Source organism: Ascoidea rubescens (assembly GCF_001661345.1).
Source record: "Ascoidea rubescens DSM 1968 unplaced genomic scaffold ASCRUscaffold_4, whole genome shotgun sequence".
Lineage (NCBI taxonomy): Eukaryota > Fungi > Ascomycota > Saccharomycetes > Ascoideales > Ascoideaceae > Ascoidea > Ascoidea rubescens.
In genome coordinates, this window is record NW_017962916.1 from 901,825 (window position 1) to 929,119 (window position 27,295).

At 31.4% G+C, this 27,295-nt stretch overlaps 12 protein-coding genes across 12 annotated transcripts; 4 read left to right on the forward strand and 8 right to left on the reverse strand.

Moving 5' to 3' along the window:
* Positions 1-77: 77 nt before the first annotated feature.
* ASCRUDRAFT_80369 (uncharacterized protein) lies at positions 78-344 on the reverse strand (the record flags this gene model as incomplete). The annotated part of the gene is made up of 1 exon (XM_020194486.1): positions 78-344. The coding sequence occupies one exon, from the start codon at positions 342-344 to the stop codon at positions 78-80; it is 267 nt and encodes an 88-aa protein (XP_020048355.1).
* On the reverse strand, positions 240-1,362 carry ASCRUDRAFT_75271 (uncharacterized protein). Its single transcript, XM_020193002.1, has 2 exons — positions 912-1,362; positions 240-749 (listed from the first exon to the last, which is right to left on the reverse strand). Exons 1-2 carry the CDS (start codon positions 1,091-1,093, stop codon positions 716-718), a joined length of 216 nt encoding a protein of 71 aa, XP_020048356.1. The 5' UTR covers positions 1,094-1,362; the 3' UTR covers positions 240-715.
* A 1,351-nt stretch (positions 1,363-2,713) lies between these two features.
* Positions 2,714-4,354, forward strand: ASCRUDRAFT_33456 (uncharacterized protein; the record flags this gene model as incomplete). Its single annotated transcript, XM_020190432.1, has 1 exon — positions 2,714-4,354. The coding sequence occupies one exon, from the start codon at positions 2,714-2,716 to the stop codon at positions 4,352-4,354; it is 1,641 nt and encodes a 546-aa protein (XP_020048357.1).
* A 2,298-nt stretch (positions 4,355-6,652) lies between these two features.
* ASCRUDRAFT_80372 (uncharacterized protein) lies at positions 6,653-7,477 on the forward strand (the record flags this gene model as incomplete). Its single annotated transcript, XM_020194487.1, has 1 exon — positions 6,653-7,477. The coding sequence occupies one exon, from the start codon at positions 6,653-6,655 to the stop codon at positions 7,475-7,477; it is 825 nt and encodes a 274-aa protein (XP_020048358.1).
* Positions 7,478-7,728: 251 nt separating this feature from the next.
* On the reverse strand, positions 7,729-12,202 carry ASCRUDRAFT_140318 (uncharacterized protein). The gene has a single exon (XM_020189163.1). It carries the CDS (start codon positions 11,735-11,737, stop codon positions 8,144-8,146), a length of 3,594 nt encoding a protein of 1,197 aa, XP_020048359.1. The 5' UTR covers positions 11,738-12,202; the 3' UTR covers positions 7,729-8,143.
* Positions 11,794-12,437, forward strand: SOP4 (Sop4p; the record flags this gene model as incomplete). Its single annotated transcript, XM_020192847.1, has 2 exons — positions 11,794-11,816; positions 11,888-12,437. The coding sequence occupies 2 exons, from the start codon at positions 11,794-11,796 to the stop codon at positions 12,435-12,437; spliced, it is 573 nt and encodes a 190-aa protein (XP_020048360.1).
* ASCRUDRAFT_140317 (uncharacterized protein) lies at positions 12,203-16,345 on the forward strand. The gene has a single exon (XM_020189162.1). It carries the CDS (start codon positions 12,669-12,671, stop codon positions 16,149-16,151), a length of 3,483 nt encoding a protein of 1,160 aa, XP_020048361.1. The 5' UTR covers positions 12,203-12,668; the 3' UTR covers positions 16,152-16,345.
* Positions 16,346-16,539: 194 nt separating this feature from the next.
* SNT1 (Snt1p) lies at positions 16,540-19,620 on the reverse strand (the record flags this gene model as incomplete). Its single annotated transcript, XM_020191704.1, has 1 exon — positions 16,540-19,620. One exon carries the CDS (start codon positions 19,618-19,620, stop codon positions 16,540-16,542), a length of 3,081 nt encoding a protein of 1,026 aa, XP_020048362.1.
* Positions 19,621-19,945: 325 nt separating this feature from the next.
* Positions 19,946-21,495, reverse strand: ASCRUDRAFT_69746 (uncharacterized protein; the record flags this gene model as incomplete). The annotated part of the gene is made up of 2 exons (XM_020191705.1): positions 19,946-19,951; positions 20,281-21,495. The coding sequence occupies 2 exons, from the start codon at positions 21,493-21,495 to the stop codon at positions 19,946-19,948; spliced, it is 1,221 nt and encodes a 406-aa protein (XP_020048363.1).
* Positions 21,496-22,276: 781 nt separating this feature from the next.
* Positions 22,277-23,828, reverse strand: MSP1 (protein-degrading AAA family ATPase MSP1). The gene has a single exon (XM_020189164.1). The coding sequence runs from the start codon at positions 23,587-23,589 to the stop codon at positions 22,465-22,467; it is 1,125 nt and encodes a 374-aa protein (XP_020048364.1). The 5' UTR covers positions 23,590-23,828; the 3' UTR covers positions 22,277-22,464.
* A 238-nt stretch (positions 23,829-24,066) lies between these two features.
* ASCRUDRAFT_69748 (uncharacterized protein) lies at positions 24,067-25,545 on the reverse strand (the record flags this gene model as incomplete). Its single annotated transcript, XM_020191706.1, has 1 exon — positions 24,067-25,545. The coding sequence occupies one exon, from the start codon at positions 25,543-25,545 to the stop codon at positions 24,067-24,069; it is 1,479 nt and encodes a 492-aa protein (XP_020048365.1).
* A 484-nt stretch (positions 25,546-26,029) lies between these two features.
* On the reverse strand, positions 26,030-27,270 carry VPS29 (retromer subunit VPS29; the record flags this gene model as incomplete). The annotated part of the gene is made up of 3 exons (XM_020191051.1): positions 26,030-26,460; positions 26,593-26,960; positions 27,033-27,270. 3 exons carry the CDS (start codon positions 27,268-27,270, stop codon positions 26,275-26,277), a joined length of 792 nt encoding a protein of 263 aa, XP_020048366.1. The 3' UTR covers positions 26,030-26,274.
* Between the last annotated feature and the right edge of the window lie 25 nt (positions 27,271-27,295).

Genomic DNA, 27,295 nt, shown 5'->3' on the forward strand with positions numbered 1-27,295 from the left:
AGAATATAAGAATATAAGACTAAATACAAATAAAAGCAAATAAAATCAAGTGTTAAATATGAGTTTATTGGTATGTTTCAGTTATTATACAACCTTAATGGAAAAATGAACAGCAGAGTTTGGCTCATCAGATTCAAAGCTGGAAAGGCTGCGAAAGGTTGTTGAAAACTGTTGAAAGTGCTTATGTTACTCACGATAGCACGGGTGTTCTTGGATAGAAAAGAGAGGGTCTGTTGCATATCCGGGTGATAATTGGGACCTAAAGGCGGAATCGGGACTCGCTGTCCCAGTAGAGCAGTGAGGAGCTTTTGCATCACACCCCTGGAAGCGGGAGGGTGCTCCATCACCACCAGAAATGTCTGGCACTTGAAGTAAGCCTGGTTATTCACCACAGCTCTTTTCGAAAATGCTTTTGAAAGAATGAAAGCAAGACATTCTTGCAAGAGGACTGACTAGCTGCTCTTGCCAGTCATTCTTATCTAGGGGGGCTCTGAGGGAGCCATAGCTGATAGTCACAATGCTGATCTGGATGGTGAAAAATTCCCAATGCCTGTTTAATTTTGCTAATTCAAACAGCAAAGAATTCAAAATTACTTTTTCAGATTAAGCTGATTGAAAACCGTATTGCTACAGTAAAATATGCAAGGTTTTCATTATAAAATTTTTGAGTATCACATATGAGAACAAACAAGAGGAATCTCTAGTTTGTGGGCTATTAATTGAACTTTGGCGCTGGGAAACTTCTTTTTCTTTGATAATCAGGTTAGCCAAACGATATGGATCAATTGATATGCTGCTGTCCTAAAAGAGAAAAAACAAACCATTGAAGAAACAATGATCGATTGTCCTCTCAGCACAATGGAAGCTAAAAACAAAATGTAAACAAATAAAATAGTGAAACAAATACATACAATAGAAACCAATAGCCAGAGCGAAACCAAACGTCTTTGGGGGAAAAGATGGACTTGATAATGAGAATCTCTTTAAAGTTGGAGATAATAACCATGGTCTGCACAGAGATTACTGGCGGGTCAAGTGAGCAAACGAAATCCTGTAAGAGACTTTCCACATCAAGATTAGCCAAAAATATCATTGTAACAATATAAACACATGGAAACATGGACATAAAAATATAACAATCCAACCATTCAACAATTCAACACCATTCTTGGTAGAATATTAGCAGCCAAAAAATCGTGGTGTGGAATTGGGTTAATCCTCACTCACCCCCAACCATGTGTTCTGCTGCTATCTTTTCCAGGTAAAACAGAAGCAAGAGATAAACCAGTTGTCAGATGTGAGATCAGTGCTTGAGCTCAAAGAACGAGTCTTAAGACTTGAGAATCTGAGACTTGAGAATTCACTGCTTCCTTACGACTAATGTTACAACCACAGAGCGTTTATCTGAAAACCACTGAAGCGCGAAAGTGGTTCAGTGTGCCATGTTCGGCTACTGCGGGTGCTGGCCCTTTCTCGGCCCAAAAGTGTTTGAGACCCCTGTGGGACGTTCTGCAGGTGCGTGCGATGTCCGCATAAAGACCTGCCTTACGTCCCAAGACACCTCTTCTACAAGAATGTATTTTGCTGTGGGCTAAATTAAACGGACGTTATTATCCTTTATTATCGATTATCAGCTCTCTGCTGCTCTCTTTTCAGCAAACTATTGGTAAAAAGCTTCTCCTATATCTGATTAAGCATTTCTACTGGCTATCTTTTTGCTTCGTATCTATTTTGTCGTTACTTGCTAAAGAAACTGACGCTAGAAATCAGGTTTGGGCTTGCTCTTTTTGATTTCGATTCTCTTTTTGGCGATCATTGGGACTGGAACAGCTTTTTCACTTGAACATTTCTCTCTGAAAATCTGGATTTTGCAATTACTTTTCACCACTGTTTTACAATACACTGCGTTTGGAAAATCGCCAGATATGTAAGAAACAGTTCAGTAACTAACACTTTTTTTCCTTCTGCTTCGTTGATTGGTTTTCTTCTTTCAAAAATTTGTGATGAAAATTGAATTTTGTTTTGAATATTTCCTTTTATAAAATAAAACCTACGATTTGCTCAATACCAAACTAATTTTTCTAATAACTTATAATTAACAATAATCCCCTAATATACTTGATTGAACACAAGCTATCTCTTTTGGAAGTATCATAGAATCATCACCTAATCAACCTGTTGTATCTTTTACTTGTTGCTGTTTTATATTTCTTTATATACCCTGGTAATTAATCAAAATCTTTTTCTCTCATTTTTTTTCCTGCTTTGACTTCTCTTTCCAGTTACAAATAGAAATATCATAATTGGAGCTTATAATCAAATTTCATTTCTATCAGCAAATACTACATAATATAAAATCTTAAATACCTTCAGCATAATAAACGTTAAAAAGGCGTTCTAGAAAGCAAAACTTTTTATCAATTCCCATTATCTTCTTTCCTCATAATCATCAAGTACAAATTCATTTCAGGTTACTTTTTTTTATTTTTTTTATTAAACATATAATATGATAAGTCCATCATCTATAATAATGGACGATAAAAGAAACCGAAGTGATTTGCCAGCAGAGTCGCTCCTCGAAAACTTAAACAACGGTCAAAGATTCTCTGGTCCCAGTAATATAAATCAAAAATATTATGAAGATGGCCACGAGGAAGAATACAATATAGGCGACAGCTCAAAAGAATCCAATGGGTACATGAACGATGAAAGAATGTTAAAACAAACCGTTCAATTCAATGGTTTTGAAGAAAGATATGATCCTGATAGATATGGCAACATTAAAAGAGGTTTGAATTTAAGACATGTTAGTTTAATGACAATTGGTTCCTGTATCGGTTCATCTCTATTTGTTGGTCTTGCCATTCCTTTAATTAGATACGGTTCTCTTTCATTGTTTTTAGCTTTTATAACATGGGCCTTCCTTGATATGTGGCCATTAATGCAATGCGCAACTGAAATGGCTGTTTGGCTCCCCATTAAAGGTTCCTTTTTCCATTTTGCTGGAAGATTTGTTGATCCTGCTCTTGGTTTTGCTTGTGGAATCATTTATGCTTACTCAACTGCCATGTATGTCTGTGTTGAATTAGTTGCAATGGGTAGTTTAGTTCGTTATTGGGAATCTGCAAATATCCCAACTTGGTCTTTTATCTTTCTTGGATTAGTACTCTATATTATTTGCAACATCTTTGCAGTCAACTGGTTTGGTGAGATCGAATTTGTTGGTTGCATGTTTAAAATTCTTTTGATCATTGGCTTGATGATGTTTTCATTCTTAAGTATGTGTGGTGCTAATCCCAAAGGTGATGCCTATGGGTTTAGCAATTGGTCAAAAGGTGGTTTATTTAAACCATATCTCGAGGAGGGAGATCTTGGTAAGTTTATTGGCTTTTGGAACGTCTTTGTTTATTCAGCTTTCTCCTCTGGTGGTCCAGAATTTATTTTAATTATTGCTGGAGAAATTGAAAGACCAAGAAGATCCATTCCCGTTGCCGGCAGAAATGCATTTTTCAGAATTTATCTCTTTTATATTGGTGGTATTTTTTTCATGAATTGTATTTGTGCATCAAATGACCCAAACTTATTAGAAGCTGTTGGTGCTAGCAAAATTGGTGCCGGTGCTTCTCCATGGGTCATTGGTATTGAAAATGCAGGTGTTAGAGGGTTTTCTTCATTAATTAATGCTATTATTATCACCTCAGTTTGGTCTTGTGGTAATGCAGCCTTTTATTCATCTACAAGATGTTTATACTCGCTTTCATTAGTAGGATATATTCCAAGAATCTTTTCAATGTGTTTAAAAAATGGTTCCCCAATCTTTTGTGTTGCAATCACTGCACTTATCTCCTGTCTTTCATTTTTAAGTTGCTCAACTTCTTCTCAAAAGATCTATATATGGTTTATTACCATTACAACATCCTGTGTTTTAATGGTTCATAGTACAGTCTTTCTTTCTTATATATGCTTTAGGAAAAGTATGAAGGTTCAAGGATATAGAAATCATTACTATCAAACTCCTTTCAAATTACAACCATATTGTGCTTATACCGGTTTAATTCTTTGTATAGTGACACTTTTATTCAATGGTGCATACATTTTCTGGCCAGGTAATTTTTCTGTTCAAAATTTGTTCGTTTGTTATTTTTCTCCAGTTGCATTCATTATCCTTTATTTGTTTTGGAAAATTTTAAAGAAAACTAAAATCCACACATCAAGAGAAGCCGATATTATAACAGGAAAGTTACAAATAGACAGAGAAGAAGAAATTGAAGAAGCATATTTCTCAGCTTTGGAGAAGAAGGATGGCGTTCTACGCAAATTCTTCCGTTTTATTGAAAAATTAATCTATAAATAATCCTTTCATCATTTGTTTTGTTTCAATTCTTTTTTTTTTGTCAGCTCGTATTGTGACTTTAGTGTTTTATTATTTTATAGTTATTTTATCGTTATTTTATTTTATTATTTTGTTATTTTTCAAGTATTTTTTGAATTCCAACTTCTGTGCTCTTGAAATGTTTTCTATTCTTTCAATTGACAATATATTTCAATCATGTTTCTTTTCTCATGTGTCTGTAGAAGCAATGCTTTTTCTTTTTGTGCCTATTCTTTGTGACCGCAATAAGCTTTGTGTCACATGAGCCCGTTGGTTATTGTTGGCTATTGTTGCTATTATTGGCTATTGTTCGTTTTGCCCCGCGTCCCAATGCAAGAGATTCAACAGTATAACCTGCTTTGGACGAGGGATTATTGATTTGCATTTGGGTTGAGCTGGGTTGTTTGGTAGTGCTGAAGATGGAGGTGGAGCAGAGATCTCGGGGAGACAAGGTGCTCAATAGCTTGAGCTATCTCATACTATTGGTGTTTTCTAGAGATGAATACAGGATAATATCTAATAAACTTTCTTATCTATTGAAGGTGATTCTGGTTAACAAGTTTGTTACATTGGATCGGTTATCAGATGAAGTTATCACTGTCTCAAATTCCTTTAGTGATGTAGAGAAAATTTTATTTTCAACATGCCAATCTTTCAGCAAAAATTTCCTTGTTATTTTTTCTAGTGGTTTAGCATTTTTGATTGTTTTAAACGAGATCTTCAAGACTATTATTAAGCTAATTGATAGAAATTATCTCAAGTTGATTAGAAAATATTCCAAATTCCATAAGATATTGAAAAAACTAGTGATTTTACTGAAATCTCTTAAAAACAATAAAATTTCATTATATCATTATTTGAAATTGTTGAGATTTTCTACATCAATTTCAATCTTGTTTTCATTAAATCCTTTGATTAAATTTTTTTTAACAAGAAAGTCCAATAATTCTTTAGACATCAATGAAAACAATGCAGTTTCTATAAATCATATTAGTAATGCTAATATTAATCATATTAATCCTAATTATCATCAAAAAAACAAAAATAATGAAATGTCATTATTTATAGCTTCAGTATTATCATTTTTAATTTATCCAAATGATTTCGTAATATCAAAGAAGAGTATTTTTTCGACATTATTTATCAATTCGTTGTTTTTAAAATTGAATTTGAATCTTTATCGATTGAAATATTCATCATATAATAATCTTTCATTTAACTTTCAAAGGCTTAAATATTATTTATATCATCCAATATATTCTAGATTACTTATTTTTTCTGGATATTGTTTTTTATTACAATATTATTTTTTAAACAATTTAAAACTACTTGAAAATTTTAAAAAAATTGATATTGATAAAAAAAAAATACAAATGAACGTGAATTTTAAAAAAGACTTTAAAATTGATATTAAAAAAGTGTTTTTTATCTTTTCAATCATTTTTTCATCAGGCATGGCAAACTTTGATAATAATTTAACAGTTTTAAATAGTATATTTAAAAGTTTTTCAGTGCTGATTATAAAAAATCCAAATTTTTCTAAAATAGCAAATAATCTTAACATAATTCGCAAATTGAATATTAATCACAAAAGATTTAATAATTTAGTTTACAATTTTTTCATTTCATTTTCAATTGTGTTGCTTGTTAACCAAATCAATAAATACAGAGAGTTCATTAAAAAGCTATCAGCAAGCCATAATCTAAGTTCAGTGAAAAGCGAGTTGATAGAAAAAGAATTTCCTGATTTATATGTAAATATAAATAAAAAAATCAAAGAAATGGACAATGATATCAAAGATGATAAAGATAAAGATGAAAACTCTGTTGATATAGATCGGATAACAAAAAGAACACTTCCAAGCTCAGTGCAAATGAAAGTCTTGAAGCTCATTAAAAATGGCGACTTTATATTCAAATTCAGTTAAAAGATCTTTTTGATTACAGAAAACCTTCGATATAATCAATAGCTTTATGAAAAAAACAAAAACAGCGGTTCGATTCCTCAGAAAAGCGTTTCTATTAGAGCAAAAACCTCAAGAGGGTAACACACCTTCTCACACCTCAAACTCCAATTTGTTAGCGGCTTTTTCTTGATTTTATATGTGCAGAGCAGGGTAACCAAGTATCGGCCTTAGTGAGTAAAGTGATATCCATATCACGTGACTTTTATTTTTCAACTTGAGTGAAGATTTTTTCTTATTCTGTAAAAATTTATTCAACTACTTTTCACATTTCTGGCACATAATTCACAAGATAAAACCTACGAAACAAACCACAATGATTGCTTCAAGATTTTCCAAACAATTAACTTCTTCCTTTGTTAAGCCATTTGCTGCTCGTACTTTTTCAAACTCTACAGCATCAGGTTTAGCTGCTATTTTCTCGATTCCAAATTCTTTTAGTTCCAAGAATTTCGAAAAAGGCAATCAACAAGGTATTTTTGGTGTTGAAAAATTTGAAATTTTAAGCAGCAATGAAAATAATTATCGTATTCAATTGGAATTTGATTCCCCTTCTGTTTTTGATAATGTAAAGAGGGTTCTTTTGTTCAATAATTATACGTTTACTAAAACAAAACTTGACCCAATGAATCCTCCTAATACTACTATTGTGATTCCTTTATCTTTTATTTCTGATACTACTGGGTTGACTGAAGAAGTCAAAAAATTAGTTGCTGACTATCCATTAGCTTACGATTATTGTGTTTATAATGATTTCCAAAAATTTCTTGAACTTGGTTTTAATTCCGTTGAAGATACTACCAATGCCTTAGCAAAGTTGAAAGGTTTGGAATTTAATAATGTTTTGATTCAACCTGATTATCTAAAGGAGCAATCAGCAGGTTCTAGTAATACTCTTTTTGTTGACAATGAATCAGGAACTTCTTTAGAAGAAATGTATCAACTTGCTAAAAATTTTGGTCCGCTAGTTTCTCTTAGACGTCTTGATAAGGGCAGAAGTTGTTTCTTTATCACCTATTTAAACAGAAGTGATATGATGCAAGCTTTACAATCAATTGGAGCTGATCGTCAAGCTAATATTGCTTACCGTAAACCAAACTCATCGAGAAACTCATCGAGAAACTCACGTTCAAATGCTTAAAATGCTTAATTTTGGTGTCAAGTAGCAGGTTTATCTTTTTGATATATATGTGTACATAGTATTTAAATATTTTTTTTATAAATCCCTTTAATTTCCTTTTCTTTTTTATTAATTGATTTTTCCCTTAAAATTTTTTAATAATAATCGAATTTTTCATAACATAATTGGGAAATACATTTCCAATGTATCACAATATCATAGCGGTTTCTTGAACAAATTTTATCTTGAATTGATATCAGTTTTTTGATATAGGTCTATCGCCCCTTTTGATTTTTTGATCCAGACAGTCATTTCGAGATAGAAAGAGTCTAAGTTTGCCTCACTTTATTAAAATTTACTCTTGTATGATTAAAATGTTATATACCTATAAAAAAAGGCAGAATGTAACTGCATAAACACAAAAAGCCTATTTATTAATGCAATTTTAATTTGTGAAAGTTAAACACATAAACAACGAACTGACCTCAAATATATTCATACATTTCATAATAAAATTAAAAAATGGTTGACTTTTACTTAGTTTTACTAGTAATACAATCTATAAAATTGAAAATATTGAAGAGAGAAAAAATCCGCCTCATGATACTAAATTGTTCATTTGAAAAACAATTATTTTCAAAACAAGAAAAATCATATTGGATTTCAAAGCAATTAGTTAATCGAAAATTATGTTAATCTTCGATGAATTTCCTGTGTTGTAGTGTTATCCTCATCTTCAGTTGTTAAACTTCCAGTTTGTACTGCTCCAGAATTATCAGCAGTAATTTCATTACTAGTAGTTCGCCTTTTTTCAATCTCTTTAGATATTAGAGCCAACTTCTCAGCCTTTCTCTTAGTTGTAACTATATCAATATCTTCATAAAGAACAGGATTCAAGCTTGTTACAAAGAGTACTGCATCTTTAGTAAATCTTTTTGCTATACTAAATCCCTTTCTTAAATAAGTATTTTGAACATATTGATTAAATAGAAGATTATTATTGTTTACGTCATTAAATAAGCTGTTTTTAATCTCATCTATAACTGTTTGAATTTCTAATTCCAATTCTTCATTATTTATAATATCATCTATATTCTCGTCAGATGGTTCACGAGTTTCGACATTTGAAGATGTTAATCGAATATATTCTTTTGAATCGATTTCAATCCTATCAACAGAAATTGCAAATGAATTTAAATTTTTGCCAAGATTATGAAAAAAATCATGAATCCTGTGATTTGCATTTCTATAGATTAAAAAGTACTTTAAGATTATCGGCCTTAGAATTTCAGGCATGTCATTTCTGATAATCTCTTCTAACCTGATTAAAAGAGAATCTCTTGTTAAAAAGAATATTAAAAACAGCATAACTAAAAGAACTGATCTCCAGAAATTGGTTTTGAAATTGCAATATGGATAAAGAAATAGATAAAAGCAGAATGAAAATTTAGCAACAGCAAAATAAAAGGAAAAGAGCCTTCTAAAAAATCCAGCTTCGTACAAATTTCTGAAAAAACTCACAATATAATTTTTTAGATTTCTCAAATCATCCATTGTTATATTCACATTTACTCCATTTATATTTAAAATGAAACCTCCTTGACCAGGTTGGAAGGCAGGGTTCATCATAGGATTTAACATTGGGTTAAAAGCAGGAGGAGCAAAAAACCTATTATTTAAATTTTCAAAAAAGTCTTGAACTTGATCATTGGCTATTCCTCTGTTATTTTGATTTTGATTTTGATTTTGGGTTGTATTTGTATGGGAATTAGGGCTGGGGTTAGTGTTAGTATTAGTACTAGGATTAGTATTTCTAGTATTGGCATCGTTATTATGATTTAAATTTTCATTATTATTATTAATATTAATGCTAGGAGTTGGAATGTTTGAATGAAAATCATTGGAAATACTAGGAGCTGAATATTTGAGAGGTTTATTTGAGCTTTTTGAATCTTTAAGTAAGACTTTTGGAGGAATAATTGATTGAATTTCTTTTAATTGTGTCTTTAATTTAGAGAAACCCGAAGGAGATAGCATAAGATAGGGATGGTCAGGATTTGAATCATTTATTATCATTTGTGAGGTTGATAATTTAATTTTTTTATCATCAACTTTGAAGATATAGAATTTGGATGAATTCTCCAAAGCGTGGACTAACCGAGATTCAGATTTAGCTTTCGAGTCATCATTAAAGTTAATTGATTCATCAAATGAGTTGCCGGATAAATGTTCAGTAAAAGCAGGAGGTTTATTTAAATACAACTTTTTCTTATCAGTTATGGAAGTTAAAGTTGAAGGAGCCTGGAATAATGATGATGGCAATGAAGAAGGGGGAGGAGGAGAAGGAAGAGAAGGTGATGTAGCAGAAGATGATGTAGTAGAAGGGAAAATTGATGAGAATGGTATAGGTGAAAAAGTTGAAGTTGAAGGAGAAGAAGGAGAAGAAGGAGAAGTGGGTTGAGTATTATGATTATTAGAATCATCTTGGGGAATTCTTGGTAAATATTCAAAAGCCGAGCCATTTCTTATTGATTGCCATAGGGATTCAGATTTATTAGAGAGATTTTTGTTTATATCTTTGTTATTTTTGGAGATTGAATTTAATACTTGAGGGTTTCTCTCAAAGAAAGATTGGCTAATAACGAAATGTAGAGTTAAATTATCCAAGCCATCAAAAGCAAGAGAACTGTCAATTACATTAAAATCTTTAAATATTAAATCATCCCTTAAAAATTTTCCTCTATAAATAATTTTAATGTCATCTGTATTTAATTCAGAATTTAGGGTAATATTCTGACCTGGGTTATATAATTGAGTGATTTTGAATTTTAGATCTATTATTGTATCTGAGTTATTAATCATTATGACTTTTTTAGACAAATTGTTTTCATTTGGAGAAGATAGTTTAACTTTGGTGAAATCTTTTCTGATTTTTTTTTGAAAGTTGTCGATTAAATTTAAGGAGATGATCAAATTTAGATCGAAGTTTGGGATTGTATCTAGGTTTAGGATATCAGATAAGGTTTGGTGGTTAAGGAGTAGTATTCCTTTTGAATCAAGGTTGTTATTTTTAGAACTAAGATCAAAATGGAAACGTTTAAAAAATTGATTATTTGATTGTTCAATTTCCGATAAATTTTCTTTTCCTTTTTCTTTTTCTTTTGAATCGTGAGAAATGTGATGATTTAATTCACCGAAATTAATTTTATAGTATAAATTGATATCATCAATTGAACTTTGTTTTAAATTTGATAAAAAACCCTTTTTGGTAAAGTTTGATAGAATAAAATATTTTAACGATTTAATTGTACAAGATAGATTTTCTCTTGTGGAGAATTTAAAATCAAAGGCATCTAATTCATCTTGTATAAATGTAAAATTTACATCTAAAAATGGATCTCTGTAGAGTGTGCGTGTATTAATATTATTGATGTTATTGATTGAAGGGATATTTTTATTTTGCAAGTTTTCAGCAGTAGTTAATTTTATCATTAATAGCTCAGGGGTGTTAAAATCGACAATATGATTTAGAAATAGCCCCTCCAATTTTAAATCGTCGTTTTTTAATTCCAGGTTCTCAAATACAAAATTGTAGGTGTCAGGATACAAAATCAAAGGATTGTTAGCTGGGACAGTGGAAGTTGATTCTGAGTCGGGTAGGGGTGAGTCGTTATTGTTACCATAAAAATTGGCAGCATTATCTAATTGATCAGTATGATCATTATCACCATCGTTTAGAGATAGATTCTCGTAATGCTGGTAACTCCTCTTCCATATTACGTCTTTCAAGTCGGCGAGGGTATTGCTCAAAGTGGTTTTAATGGTGGTGTCGAAGGGTACATCGCCTGGATTGGGAAACCAGACCTTGACTGTGAGATGCTCGTTGGTAATACTAGCCATTTGCTTCAATAGATGGGCCAGATTGAATAAACAGTAGCAGCAGTGGACGATGGCAATCAGATAGAAGAAGCAGATGGAGAAGAAGCAGATGGAGAAGAAACAGCTGAAGATGAGTTCAAATTGCTGAAGTGTTGAAACAATAACAGGTAAAGAGGTCCCGTTTAAGTGGCCACATAAGTGAACGTGTATTACCACGTGTATATCGGATTGTTTGTGCAGCACTGTGCGTATATGCAATGCGGTATGGTGTGCATAAGCGCGGTACCATGTACATAAGTGTGGTACGTCTGTTTTTCTAGTTTTGATCTTCGATGAAATTTTTGAGGTCTTTGAAGAAGTGCTTTTGTTGATTTCCAACGAAACACTTGCCATGAGACTCATCAACTGCTGTGCTTTGGTTCTACTGCTGGTGTTGTTTTTGCTGCTCAATGCTGCAAATGCTTATTCCATCAAGGGAGCTGTGTCTGGCATTGACTTATCCAGCATCAACCCAACCCACTTTTTCATCCATCTCCAGCAGCTCAATTTCAGCCACCCTTCCTCTGATAACATCGAATTCAGAGTGCCTTTGAGACATGATGGCTCCTTTAAAACGCTCCAAGACCTTTCTATTGGCGATTACTTGTTAACAGTTTCCTCTACTGATTACAATTTCGACAAAGATCGCTTTGTCGTTTTGATTAACGAGACGCAAGATGCTTCTAACAACAACATCACAATAACCGCCTACGAAAATGAACTTGGCCATAGATACAACGACCTAATTGAGGTGGACTATCCTTTAAATATAACTTTGAATCAAAAGAACCCTTTAAGAAAATACTACGAGCCCAAAAATAAAGGCATAACTACTTCTGGTCCTATTGCTGGATTGTTGAATAGTAAGCTAGCCTTGTTCGGAACCGTCTCTTCAATTATACTCTTGATTGGCTTTAATTACATCCAAAAACTTGATCCAGATTTCCTCAAGGACCTACAAAACGATTACAGCAATTTACAACAAGTGGTGGCCCAAAATAAAAACCCAAAGAACTCTCAAAGACCAGCATTGCCCACAAAAGTAAAATCAAAAAGGAACTGATTCTGTGAAAATCCACTGCTGCGGGTTTTTCCTTTTTTTTTATATCCACTGCTCTTTTGGGCAAGTTAAATAAATATTTCTTTTTTTAATTGCAAGTAAATACAAATCTTTCTAGTTAACTAAAAGCAGCAATGCTATTCGCTGTTTAACTGCATTGCTCTCACACTGCCACTGACATAAACTATATAAAAATTCCCTATCCATCCAGCTCCCTTCTTCTCTTGTTCTCGAATGGGTGTGCCTGACTTATGGGATTCAATATCAACTGGCTTTGACAAAAGAATTCCCTTCAATGTGTTCATCTCTGATTTCTTGCAATCCAACAAAAGGCCCTTGAGGGTTGCAATTGATGCGTATGGCTGGATATTCGAAGTTTCTTCTTTTGCAAACTCCCATGCTACCAACACATCCAATAATGCTCCTCCCTTAAACAATAACTTATCCCACAATATTCAAAGAACTTTGCAACTTTTTAACTCAAGAATTCGTTTATTGCTATCTTTGAGTATATCTTTTGTATTTGTATTTGATGGAAAATTCAAACCAAAATTCAAGAGAAACTTTACTGCAACAAATAAAGATTCCATTCTTCAAAACAATATCAATCCCAACTATGATGCTGAATATATTGACTTTATTCAACGGATTTTTCTTAATCCAGACTTGGTGCTAAATATGTCAAACATTAGCATAAATGACATCAAAAATAACAATAACAATACTATCACTATCAACAAACACTTATCATTATTTAATAACTACGTCTTGGCCATAAAAAAAGAACTAATCAACTGGAATATTCCTTACATAGATGCTGCAGGCGAGGCTGAAGCAGAATGTGCAAGATTGCAGTACTTGAATATTGTTGATTATATTATTACAAATGATTCTGATGTCCTAATATTTGGTGGAACTAAAATCCTAAGAAATTTTAGTAAATTTATTGAGGATAAGCCACCAAATGCGACCAAAATTAAAAACAAAATTAAAAAAATCCCTTCAAGTTCTTTTTCTTTTTCTTCTTCTTCTTCTTCTGCATTCGATTTGAACTCTGATTTGGGTTCAGTCACCATTGATGGTGATAAAAATGCTAATGAAGAAAATTTAACCAAATTTCATGAAGAACCCGATTTTTGGGTCACTCCTGTCCATATTGATAACGTCGAACTTAAAACTGGATTTAACAGATGGAGATTATTATTTCTAGCTTTATTAAGAGGTGCTGATTATAGCTCTGGAGTCCATAACATTGGCTCAGCTAGAGCTCTGAGATTATCCTTAATTGGAACTAATTTTTTTAAATTTTTTAACCAAAAATCAACTGCTAAATCAAAGACAACCAAATCAAAATCTAAAATTAAACCAAAACCAAAACCAAAATTAAACTTTCCAATTAATAAATCCAATATATCTACTAACAATGATCAAAATTTTATCTCTGACTATGCAATTCCAGATTTTTCTTTATTGTTAAAAAATCTTTATTTTAATAGTATAACAGCTCCAAAAGAAACTCGGGAAGCAAACTTAAAAAAATTTAAAGAAGATTTACTCTCCTGTTTGAAGGCTTTTTCAACAGAAATATTTGGTAGAAAAGTGAATTTCGAAGGAATTAATTTAATTGGGTTTCCACCAGATAATATAATATTATTATACTTTTATCCATACTTAAACCACAGCACCTTGTTCAATTTTGTTTCAGGCTCTACTAATTTTGCCGAGTTTCACTCTGTTAATTCAAATTCAAATTCAAAAAAGAATAACTTAACTTTTGATGATTCTCTAACAAATCTCTTTAAAGATTATGTGTTAAACAATGCAAATGAATTGATTTTAAAAACATTCACTGGCATCAGTAACTCATATCCGAATTTTCTTGGCGATTCGATCTTTAAATATGATAAAACTTCTTGCAAATGGAATCAAATTCCATCTAAAATTAATTCAACTTTGTTCCAACCAAAAAGTCAAATTTTCAATGATTGGTTTGGATTACCTAAATTTAATTCTATTTTACAAAAAATATCTGGCTTGCCCTTATCAAGGGCATTTGGTTCAAATAATCCTAGAGAATGGACTTGCAAACATTTAGATCAATGTTATGCTGTCAAAAATTTGAACAAATATTATTCCAGTTCAAGAGAATTCAATCTGAAAAACAAACCACCCATTGCTATAGATATGGTGAAGGAAATTAATTATCCTAGAAAAAAAATCAATAAAAAATCATTTGGTGATTTAAATATTTCCTTAAAAGTTGTTAGGATTACATATGATAAAATGAAATTTTTCAACAATTTATTGATTAATTTAAAAAAATCATCTGTAGAACCAGATTTGAAATGCAATGAGGACAATGATGTCAACGGCAATAACCATATAATAAATCGAGATAATAAAAGCAGTCTGAACTCAACAACTAGGAAAAACGATTTTGTTTGGGTTTCACTTGCTATCGTTGAATATTATTGTTCTGACATAGTTGATCTGTTTAGACTCTTGGAAAAAGAAAAACAATTGAAAGAAATGAACACTAAAAAGATCAAAAAATATCCAGTTCAAAAGACTACTCTTGAAACCTTAGGCTTTTTGAGTCCCAAGAAATATAGTTCTATTCAGATTGTTGATTTCAATAACAATAAAGATATAAGTTTTGCAAAAAGCAAGATTCAACAAAAAAGCTTTAAGAAACTCAGGTCAAAAAATTCATTAGAAACTTCAAACTTTATTACAGATTTTTTCAAGCCAATGGCATCATTATCTAAAAAACAGACAAATAAAAAAGTAACAATATCGTTACTTAGTGATGAAGATACGACTATTTCCAATGATTCAATGGATTGTTTTGGTGAGATCCAAATAATTGAAAAACTAAAAAAAACTGAAAAAAAAAATAAAAATGAAAAATATTTAAAGGATATTATTGATTTAGATGTTATAGACAAACTAGTTTTTCCTATTGAAAGCTCACCTTACAAAAATCTCGTTTCTGATCCTGAAGATATTGATTCACCTTTGAAAAAACCACCAAGTCATCCAATAACAAACAGTTATCAATCAAACAGAAAACTAGAATTTAACTTAAACGAATCAACAAGTTTTATTGAAATTAATTCTTCTAAAAATGAAAGTCTGGAAGAAACAGATGATGATTCAAGTAGTATTGAGATATTATATGATGAGACCAATAAAAATAAAAGCAAGGATTCTAAAGAATTACAAACTCCTTTGGTTCAGTTGACTAAAAAATCATCATCTTATAAATATTTTGAAACCCATGAGAAAAATAGTTTTTCAGATACAGATTCATCTTTCGAAAAAGAAATGATTCTAAAATCCCCTATGAAAAAGAAAACTAGTATTCTAGTTGACATTCCAGTCTTGGACTATAAGACACCATCAAAACTGAATTATAGTACTAGACCTTTTGAAAATCTCGAAATGACATCTTTAAAGAGCATTGAAAAGTTTTCTGAAGTCAAAAATAAAGTTGGCTACGATCATGAAACTTGCATAACAATAACTGGCTCGAAGCCAACCCACATCAGAAAGCTCAACTTTTATGTTGGAGATGAGCATGACAATGAAGACATTCAAATTACTATTAACAAAAAAACTACAACAGATGTTTCTGAGAAAAACAATTATAAAAAGGTAGCATTTCTTGACAGCCTTTTAGAACACACTCTGAGTATTGGCTCGGATACTACTTAAGACAATAAAATAAAGAGATTAAAAATAATTAGCAGAATACGAAAAATAAAATACATTGTTGAATCAACACACCTTAAAAATACATGTTTATTGTAATATACACATGTCCAATATAATAGTATACAACATTTGCTAAGAAGAAACAGCAAAGTATTCAGATAAACTCAATTCAAAATAAAAGCAGCATATCCAAGTTAAAATAATAAATTTGAAAAAAAATTAAGATTTAAAAATCAAACCGTTTAAAAAAATAAAAATAAGAGAATAGGTAGAAAATTTAACAATTGAAAAATTAAAAATTAAAGCAGAGGAAAAAAAAAATATTAGTAAGTCTATTGAATATATATAAGAAAGAATTGAAAAATCTGAGAGTTCAATGTTTATTGATCTAATTTTTAGAATTAGTTTCTGCACTCTGAGATCTGCTATTTCCAGAAGAAAAAGAATACAAAGGAGGATCAGGTAACAACTTATACTTACCTGATTCGGTATCAAGTGGTGGTAAACTGCCAGACATATTAGGATATAATCTGATTGAGGGATTTTCACTTGAATTTGTGCGTTGAGAACCACTATAAAATTCATTTTCATTCTCGTTGTTTAAAATTGAAGAAATATGAGGTAAACGGTTTGTAGCTGTGCTGGTATTTGATGAACAAAAAACAAATTGATCATTGCTTGATGCTGAGCCATTATTTGAAGTTTCATGATGAACTTTCGATTCTATTGGATCGCTATTTAATAAGCTCATAATTGAGGTTTTGGATTGATGAGGGTTTCTTGAAACATTGTCTAAAAAATTAGATATTGATGCATTATTATTACGTGGGGAGGGAGATGAACCAGCACTTTGAACAGGTGTTTGGGTTTGCCCATAGATATTTATTGGCATCGGATTTTCATCTGGGTTATATGAAGATTTGTTATAAAATGTTCCAAAATTGGGTATTGGATAGATATTTTCATGATTCTGATTTGGATCGGTTGGATATTGATTGAAGGGTTGTTTCAATGTTTCGTGAAATAAACCGAGAGGGGGCTGAGTCAAAAAAGGGTTACAATCACCATTCATTTTATAATTTGCTCTGATAAACTTTTCTTGCTCAATTGAAGGCGTCGAATAACTAATACTCTTACTTCCAAGAAACTCAGAGTAGCCATTTCTATTTTCAATTCTACCTCCATAACTTCTTTGATAATTTTTATCTCCCTGAATCATTAATTCTTTCCATCCTTTAATGTCGGTATTTTTGGAATAATAGTTCCTAACCATAATGGTACTTTTGGTTCCTATATCTTTGGCTATTTGGTCCCAGTGACTTCCATATCGTTTTAATAAACGGGGAAATAAATTTATATCATTAACACTCCAATAACTGGTAATCACTTTTTCCTTTTTATCTTTATCAAGGTCTTCTTCCATATTATTTGAAAACTCTTCAACCTCTTTTTTCCTTCTTTTAGCAACTCTTAATTTTTTTCTTTGAGAAATATCTATACCAGGAGAGTCGACTTCTATAATGATGTCATTTTTAGAGTTATTGGGAGACTCAAAATCAGAATGAACTTTTTTTTTGGTAGATCCTTCTTTTTGCTGATCTACAAAATCTTCAGTTACATCATCACTTTCCTTATTTCTGCTTCGTTTGCGTTTTTGGTTGGAAGGCAATTCAGGGGTGATTGAAACCAGTCGAGAATGAGAATTCGATACAACTTCACTTTTCACTTTGATATTGTTAACTCCATTGTAATCGGATTCAGTCTCGGTAATGTTTTCCATCGAAGTTGAAAACCCCGTAGGTGTGGATGCCTGCCCATCAATTTGAAGAGGCTTTTGGTTATTTCTTCCTACACGTTTTCCGAACCCACGACGTTTGTTTCCACCTCTTCTTCCAGGTCTCTTGTTTTTAAGTAATTCCTTATAATTAGTTGTAACATGTTTGGTTCTATAATAATGCAACACACATTCCTCTGTGGTTCTCAAGCCACCCATTTCTTTAGCTACTTTTCCAAATCTCTTGGGGTGGGCTAGATAAGCTTCACAAAAAGCTTGGTGTTCACTTTCATTAAAGTTATCTACTAAATCATCAATCAATCTTTTTTCGAAAATTGTGTCATCCGTTATTAAATTATTGGTATTTATAAAATCCTCACCAAACCTTTCAAGTGGATTTAAAATCATATCAGGGATATTTGCAGCAACGCTTTGAGCCTTGAAAACTGGATCCTTTTCATTTAACGATGCAAGAACTTCTAGAAATTCGGCCTCTGATCTTACAGTATCACCATGGTGTCTACCACGTCTAGAACCTTTTTCTTTTGCCGATGATTCAATCTCCTTTTTATTTTTGTCTTTAATAATTTCATCTTCTTTTAGCTTTATTGCTTTCATAAGCTCGTTGCTTTTTTGATGAATTTGGTTTAGCTGATTGGTCATTTCTTCACACCTCGAGGTCCAGACTTGGTTATAATTCTTAAAATCAAAACATAAACGAATCTTTTTTTTGTAAATCATGCTCTTCAAAATCTGCAACTTTTGAATTAATCGATGCTTAATCAGTTTATTATGAACAGATATGTTTTCTTGAAAAAAGGGCAAATCATAAAAACACGTTATTGGCTTTTTTAAAAGATATTTTTGATAGTAGACAATTTCCGAACCTGGCTTACTTTTTAAATTATAAAGTTTTTGTTCTAAACGATTCAAAGGGAAAACGTTTTCATTATCTTTAACATTTTCTAATTTTGCTGCCAACTTTTTCTCTAGATTTTTTGAAATTTTAAGTATTTTTTTCTTTTGAGCAAATTCAGAGTTTACGTCAGAAAATAATGGTTTATTTGACTTATTATTTTGGGAGCTTATCTTTTGAACTTGATAATTTCCATCTTTTTCGAGTCCACTGTTATTAAAAATTGTTTTGTCATTGGAGCCAGTATTTTCTGGAAGTAAAATTTGGTTTTCCTTCTTTTTCTCTTTTTCATCAGTAGAATTGATATTATTAAAAATAATTCCTTGATTTGTGGTTTCAATTTTTACTTCTGGGCAGTTATTTTCATCATTCTGACTAAGATCTTGATTATCATCAGACTCTTTGATGGAGACATTGACGTCTAGATTTTCGGGTTCATAATCAAAATCATCTTCTTCAGTTTTTTGCTGAATTTTTTGTGAAAGCATTTTGATATTTTTTTCTTGTTCTTCTCTTAGTTCTTCTTCACTATTATCTTCCTCATCTGCCTCATTATCGTTATCGTTATCGTTATCATTATCATTATCATTATCATTATCATTATCATTTTCACTTCTATTGGAAGCTCTATTGTTATTGTGAGCACCGTCGTTATTAACATCGATATTATTGATAGTAGAATCATTGCTATTTGTATTACTATTGTGATTTTCAGTGTCTAAATCTATATCCTTTTGAGTGTCGTTTTCATCCCTATTAGAAAAGGATGTTTCTCTCATAATTTGATCTTTTTCTACTAGATTTTTAGTGTCATCTTTATTATTTTTATTATTGTTTTTGAGATTATTTATATTATTTTGAATAAAAAAAGGGTTCAGACTTTTTTCGTTTTGAATTGGTTTACTCAAGTGGATTTTACTATTTTGAGTTATACTATTTATGGAATGCATAGAATTCTCTATGATTTCTTTCTTGACAACTGAGGACTTACCATTAGGATTTGTAGTGTTTATAGAATTTTTTGAAAAGGGTATTGGAGGCGATATACTTGTGGATGCTGGTGAAGGTGTTATGGGAGAATAAGAGACGGGATTTGAGACGGATCTAATACTACGAGAATTGTAAAGAAAATTTTGATGATTTAGATCAAAATCAGAATTATAAGAAGTGTAGTTTCTTCTGTGATGTATGGGTGGTAAAGTTTTATTAATACCAGAAGTAGGATTAGGATTAGGATTAGGATTAGGATTGGAATTGGAATTGGAATTGGAATTGGAATTGAAATTGGGATTATTATTATTATTATTATTATTATTATTATTATTATTATTATTATTATTATTATTATTATTATTATTATTATTATTAATTTTATTTTTATTTGCAGTTGTATTGGTAGTCGTAGGATTTGAGTAAGTTGGGGTTATTATTGGGTCAACTGAATCATTTCTCTTTTTGGAGGGATAATGTAGCTGTTTTGAAGAAGAATAATAATGGTTTTCTTTTTTGGGGTATTTATGATTTTTATGATATTCATATTCTGTATAATCATTATATTCGTTGGCATGTTCTTTAGTATAATCGTTATAATTGTTATAGTCGTTATAGTCGTTATAATCATCGTAGTCGTTATAATCGTTATAATTATTATAATCGTTATAATCATTGTAGTCGTTGTAATCTTTTTTGTAGTCTTTGTAGTCCTTTTTATAGTCTTTTTTGTAGTAAAAATTATGAGAGTTGTATTTTTTAGTATAGTTGTTGTAATATTTGGGATTTTGTTTTGATTGGTATGAATTTGAGGAGGATATGGAATTTTGGGCTGAATTTAGATTTGGATTTAAGGATGAAGCTGAGTTTACGCTATTTGAATTTGATATTTTAAAGGAAAAATCACTCAAAGGTTTGTCCAAGTTGCTATCAGGGGATCTTTTTTTCGGGTAATAAGTTTGGTATGATTTCCTTTGGAATTTTTTTGAGTTGATGGAATTATTGATTGGGATGGTTGAAGATAAAGGCTTGTCGAGAGGACTTAGCAGGGTTGATATTGATTTGATTGAAGAGGAGGAGTTGTATGGGATTATTATTTTATTTGGGTTGCTTATGTGTTTAGTTTTATGGTCATTGAAGAAAGATATTGATTCTGGGTTTGATTTCACTCTTATAGATTTGTTTGAGTATTTGTTTGTGATTGTGTTTGAGGGATTTATTATAGAGTTTGAGTTATCAGTGGTGATGTTGTTGTTGTTGTTGAAAGCAGAAACGGAGTTGGGAGGAACATGTTCAGTTTTTATGTTTGATTTGATTATATTTGTAGCTGAATTTAGTGAGCTATTTGTATTTGATTTTGAAGACGCCGTCGTGTTATAATTTTGTTTATGGAATGGGTAAGAAAGTCTTCTATAAGTATTATAGCCATGGGAGTAAGTGTTTGTATGAAACGAGGTATTATTATTGTTATTGTTATTGTTATTGTTATTGGTATTGGTATTAGTATTAGTGTTATTGATGTTATTATTATTATTATTGATGTTATTATTATTATTATTGGTATTAGTAGGAGTAGTATTGATGGTATTCTTAGTATTGCTATTGTTATTGTTATTGTTATTGGATTTTATTGAATTAGGGGATGTTGGAGATTTAGAAGGCATTATCAGAGAATATTATAATCAAGTGATGGAGGTGAATAGTATAGTGTAAAATTGGAGGGAAAATATAGTTAACAAATATAATACGATGTAAAAAAATATAGTAGGAGGTTGAGGCGCTATTTTAAGTATTGGATAGAAAGTGGGATAAATCAATAGATATGAAGAAATAAAAACAATAAACAATAAAAAGCGTGGAAACAATGAAATAAATTAGAAATATTATCAACTTAACAAGATAGTGATTAAAATTAAAGACATTGAATTACTTTTTGTTGTTGTTGTTGTTGTTGTTGTTGTTGTTATGATTAAGAAATTTCTTTTTCTCTGATGTTTCTCTTTTGTTGAATTGCTAAGTTCTGCTGTTGTTGTTTGATTTGAGAGTGTGTCTATACGTAGATATATTATGTATATACGGTATATACATATAATATATATAGATATATACAGAGATATATATCAGATATATACCAGGTATGGAAGGAATCCTTTGTGGATATTGAAAAATGCAGGACAAGATCAAACAGAGAACGAGAATATCAGGTACAGCAGACAGAAGTCTCTTGGGCTTGGGCGTCTGATTGAAATACAGTAGAGTAGAAAATCAGGAGGATTGGGTAGAGAGTATAGATAGCAGATCAGAGATGCGATGATGATTGAAGCAGCTGTCGTGGAAAGGTTGTTTTGGATGAGGTGTAGCTGTGAGATGCACTTTGGAGAGAGAGGTAGGGAGCAAGCAATGGACAGCTGGACAATGAATGGATCGCAGAGAGAAGCTGAGAAGAAACCAGAGGAAACCAGAGAGAGTTGCAGTTGCTGGGAAGCTGGAGCTGGAGCTGGGGTTGTGGAAGAAACAGAAGCTGATTATATCGTCGTCTCTTTTGAGCCGGCGCTGCAAAATTTTCGGTCAGGTGATCCCGGAAGTGTACCGGGAATACGAGAACAGTTGGGCCGGAAGTATATATTGTGGGCTCAGACCGAGTTTACGAGAAGCTTTTTGTGCGACGCAAAGTCGAAGTCCGTGGTTCGCAACCCTCTCACGTCGAACCTGTCGTTGTCGCCAGACGTGGGCTTCTCGTTGGCAACAGTGTTGAGATGGAGGAACTCGATGCTGCCATTGGAGCTCTTCAAGTTCTTCTGGATGTATTCTCGCATTATGACCATGGCTGCGTCTCTGCACAACTCCTTCAAGTCGCTTCCCGTAAACCCCTCGGTCATTTCAATGATGGTTTGCCAGTCAAATAACTCGTCGTCGATCTTGGTGTCCTTCAACAAGATCCTCAATATCTTCGATCTTTGCTCTTCGTTGGGCTTGTTGATCTGGAACTTCTTGGGCATTCTTCGCAAAAAGGCGCTGTCAATGTCGTTGGGTCGGTTTGTAGCTCCCAACACTAATATTCTGCCTGACGATATCAACCCATCCCACAACGACATGAATTCAGCTTTGATCGTTGAGGTGATCTCATGGTCGTTGCTCTCTCTTTTTCTCAAAAACGAATCAATCTCGTCGATGAATATTATACACGGTTGCAATTTGTTAGCCAACGAAAAAATTGCACTCACCAACTTGTTCGATTCTCCATACCACTTATCCATTATTGACGACATCTTGATTGATAAAAAATTGGCTCCACTTTCATTAGCCAATGCTTTGGCCAACATCGTCTTCCCACATCCTGGTGGCCCATACAATAACACTCCCTTTGGTGCTTGTAGTAACGACGAATAACTTTGAAATAAATCTGGAAATGTTAGTGGCAATAAAACCGACTCTTTTAAATCATCGATTATATTATCCAATCCTCCAATATCATTAAATGATATATTAATCTCCTCTGGTGTAACAACTGATTCCAACAAAAATAGTTCGTAATCATTAAAATCAATCTTCTTAAATTCTGGATTGTTCTTCAATCTCTTTAATGTGCTCGATACTTTTTTCTTAGTATCTTTGGACTTTAACCCACTGGGTCCTCCCTCATTTTCAACAAACTTTAGTAGCTGATTAACAATATAATAAACTGCTACTCCTGCACTTACAGATAAAACTAATTCTGTAACAATATCTTTAATGGCTATTTGTTTCATTTTACTCATCAACAAATATTTACTGCTAATGATATAATAATGATATAATAATATACTAATAATATACTAATATAATAACAATATAATAACAATATAATTCAATATAAGTAATAACAAACAAAAATTTATAAATCAAAAACAATAGAATATTAATTATATTTGGTTTCCACTAATACTATTGGAATAAGTGACAACTCGAAAAAAACTCGTCTTCCTAAAATAAAATATTGCTCATGGATGAAACTTAAGTTAATTTTTCTTGCTTCCTTCGATTGGGGTGCTTTCAACCTTTTTGTTTTTCCCTTCATCTCCCAATTAAAAAATTTTCAGTGTCCGAAAACCTGGACTCTAGGGCTCCACGAACAGTGTCGTACGCCAATCGAAACAATGTTAACCATACGATTATCGAACTCACTATATGGTAGCTCAATGCTCGACTGGTCGTGTTCGGCACTAACAGGTGACACATTCCCTCGGTATTCCCCATCAGATCAATAAGTCAAACGCGTCTTTTTCTAATTCACATTTCTTTACCATCTTTTTGTAAAGCTTTCTTCGGCTTTTTTTCACTTCCATATTTCGACTTTTTTTAATCTTGAATTTGTTGCAAATCTTGCTATTCTTCTCTCCTTCTCTGATAATCTTTTTGATCATATCATCAAATTCTTCTTTTTCTCCATTTCTATCATTCTTCTTTTTCTTTTTATATCCAAACGTCTCTTCAAGACTGCTATCTCTCAATTCTTTTAGAAAACTCAATTCTTTTGCTGCTCTTTTTATCGAACTTTTTCTTGAATCGATTTTCCTTTTTGAATCACTTTTATCATGTTTGCTATTACTCATTGTAATATCGCTCCCCTCAGTTTTTCTGCTCTTCTTTTGCCTCGTATCATCTTTATTTAAACTCGTAACATTCGATGTAAATCCGCTATCACTGATTTTCAAATTTTTTATTTGATTAATTGATAAACTTTTATCTTTTATCGAAAATAACGAATTATTTTTTTCCTCTTCTTCAAAGTTAACTTTAATTTTATAATCTTCATCAACGATTTCATCAACAATTTTGTCAATCTTATCAATCTTATCAATCTTATCGACCTTTTCTTCAATATTAAGATGCGCTTTTAAGTTTGAAATAAATGAATTTCGGAAATTATCAGAATTTGGATCAATCATAATTTGATTAACATCATCACTTTTATTTGATCCTTGATAAATTACAAAATACTTATCTTCATCTTCATCTTCATCTTCATCTTCATCACCTTGTTTATCCTCTTTTTCACAATTACTAATTTTCTTATTGTCATTTTCAAATATCAATTTACTTTTTGTTGGTCTTGGTGTTGATGTGGCTTCTGGTAATTGAATCGTATTTTTATAATTATCTCCATAATTATCTTGTTTGATTTTTAATTCAATAAAATCATTCAATAAAAATTTAAGATAAATCAATGTATTATTATCTATAATTGAAATATCTTTTTTAAATAAATTAATTAATATTTTCCTATTGATTTTTTTATCTAATAGTAAGTTTAGATTATTACCCAAAATCTTACTTTCTTTTTCGTTGTTATTATTCTCTTTAAAATTATTATTGTAATTCAAATGATTTTCAATAAACTTCTCAAATCCATTAATAAATGGTGTATTAAAACAATCAAATTTAATACTATTGTCAATATTATCAATATTATATTTACTGTGGTTACTAGAATTGTCAAAACTGATTCTTTTCATAGAAATAGGAGTTATTAAATCAATTGGGTTATAATAACATTGTTCATTTTCTGAGTTTTGAGATGGAGATAAACCATTAAAAATGATTTTATTTTTGCTTTTAATTGGAGATGAATCAAGGTTTATCCTATTCCTATTCTTATTTATCTCACTTTGCTTGATCTTTCCATCATTTGTCTTGAATATTGATACTTTAGTATCAAGATAAGATATATCCATATTTACTGAACTATTTTGAGACAATTCAACTGAATTGCAACTTCTTAAAGACAAAGATTGGTTTTTATTTTTTGAATCATTTTTAATTGAATTAAAATCTTCATCACTTAGTTCAATGATTTCTGTTTTTTTAGAAAAAAAGATTATAATGAAAATAAAATAAGCGAAGAAAGAAAAAATGGTTAATTATTTTATTTTATTATTTTCTGGTTGTAGTTTTTTTTTTTTCTGTTTTGGTTATTAAGGTTAAAATCTTACTAAAATCATTTGAAGTATTTATGTTAATATTAGAACGCTTTCTTGTTCTTAATATCGAGTTTCTTCTCCTAGTAGAATACATTAACAATCAATTGAAATTGACAGATATGTACTTTTTATTTCTATCAATTAGTGGTTAGTTATAATTGGTATTTTGATTATCAGCGCTTAATTTTCAGCGCTTAATTTTTAAAGAAAATTAGTAAATAAATAAATAACGGATACTATAAGAAAACAATTATAAAGACAGATTTTTATTTGATATAGGATCTATAGAAAGATTAAAAGATGAACAGAATGATATAAATATAAAATAAGCAGGAACAAAATAAATGATCATTAAGCTGGAAACAAGAAATTGACATTGAATTGGGAGTGGAAAATCAAGGGTTAGAGAGTAGAACTACAAAAACCAACTGTTATCATTTTACTATATTAACGTTGACATTAAGATAAAATTATAATTACTAGTTACTCTTTACGATATGTAACTTTATCGACTTTAACTTCGTCGTCAATATAAGTATAGATATAAAGGGTGCAGACTGAGCCTTGAACATCTAATAAACAAAAACTTGGAATTGGTTCAATTAACTCATCTTCATCTTCAAATTCAGACTCAGAAGAATCAGAATCTATGTCAGAGTTTGAATCAGACTTTTTTATGTTATTTGAATCAATTTTTTGATTGTCATTGGCTTTGTTTTTATTGGGTATGCTTGAAAGATCTTGTTTGCTATTTATCAAGTTTTCTTTAATTAATTGATTATTATTTTTATCAACAATAACTTCTTTAAAAGTGGTTTTATCTTTTTTACTTTTATCGTTTGATATGGCTGAATTTTTGCCATCCTTTGAGTTCTTTTGAGTTTCTTTATATCTCTCTTCATCTATTTCATCATCTTCGTCATTGTCATTCTCGTCTTCATCTTCGTCATCATAATCGTCATCATCTTCAATTTCTCTTGTCAAATAAGCACCTGTTGCACTTCCAGGATTTATAAAAAACTTGCCATCTAAAGTGTAGGCTTCAACTCTGTGAGTTCCACCCCAAAGCAAAATGTCACAGTCCATTTGCCTAGCTTGAATCAATAATGACAATGGGTCGTTTTGAGGTACAATGTTGAAGCCATTCAAGACACCAATTCTCAACTGATCTTGCTGAACAATCAATGATAATGGCAATTGAGTGGCAGTAGATATGGTGGGATTGATCAAGTTTGCAGAACCATTGTTGGCCACACTGCTGGAGCCTGTGTTGTAGTTGTCGATATCGTACTCACCCTTCACCAACTGAAAGTCCTTTGAGATTTTCTTAAGAAACTCTAGAGTAGTTATTGAAGATATGACATTTCCCAAGCATAAAACCTGCTGGATCTTGCCAGGAGTAAGCAATTTCTTGAACTTGAGAGGGAGGTCTATGGCTCTCTCGGGTATATGCAAATCGCCAATTGCCAATATTAGCATTTTCAAGAACAGTATGGAAGAAGGG

What these genes read in the sequence shown, in the direction of transcription:
- ASCRUDRAFT_75271 (XM_020193002.1), bottom strand. Translation starts at nt 1,093, where the DNA reads ATGATATTTTTGGCTAATCTTGATGTGGAAAGTCTCTTACAGGATTTC. An exon ending in TCTGGCTATTGGTTTCTATT is followed by an intron (nt 750 to 911) that starts GTATGTATTTGT and finishes TGATTATCAAAG; the next exon opens with AAAAAGAAGTTTCCCAGCGC.
- ASCRUDRAFT_140318 (XM_020189163.1), bottom strand. Translation starts at nt 11,737, where the DNA reads ATGAGTCTCATGGCAAGTGTTTCGTTGGAAATCAACAAAAGCACTTCT.
- ASCRUDRAFT_140317 (XM_020189162.1), top strand. Translation starts at nt 12,669, where the DNA reads ATGGGTGTGCCTGACTTATGGGATTCAATATCAACTGGCTTTGACAAA.
- MSP1 (XM_020189164.1), bottom strand. Translation starts at nt 23,589, where the DNA reads ATGAGTAAAATGAAACAAATAGCCATTAAAGATATTGTTACAGAATTA.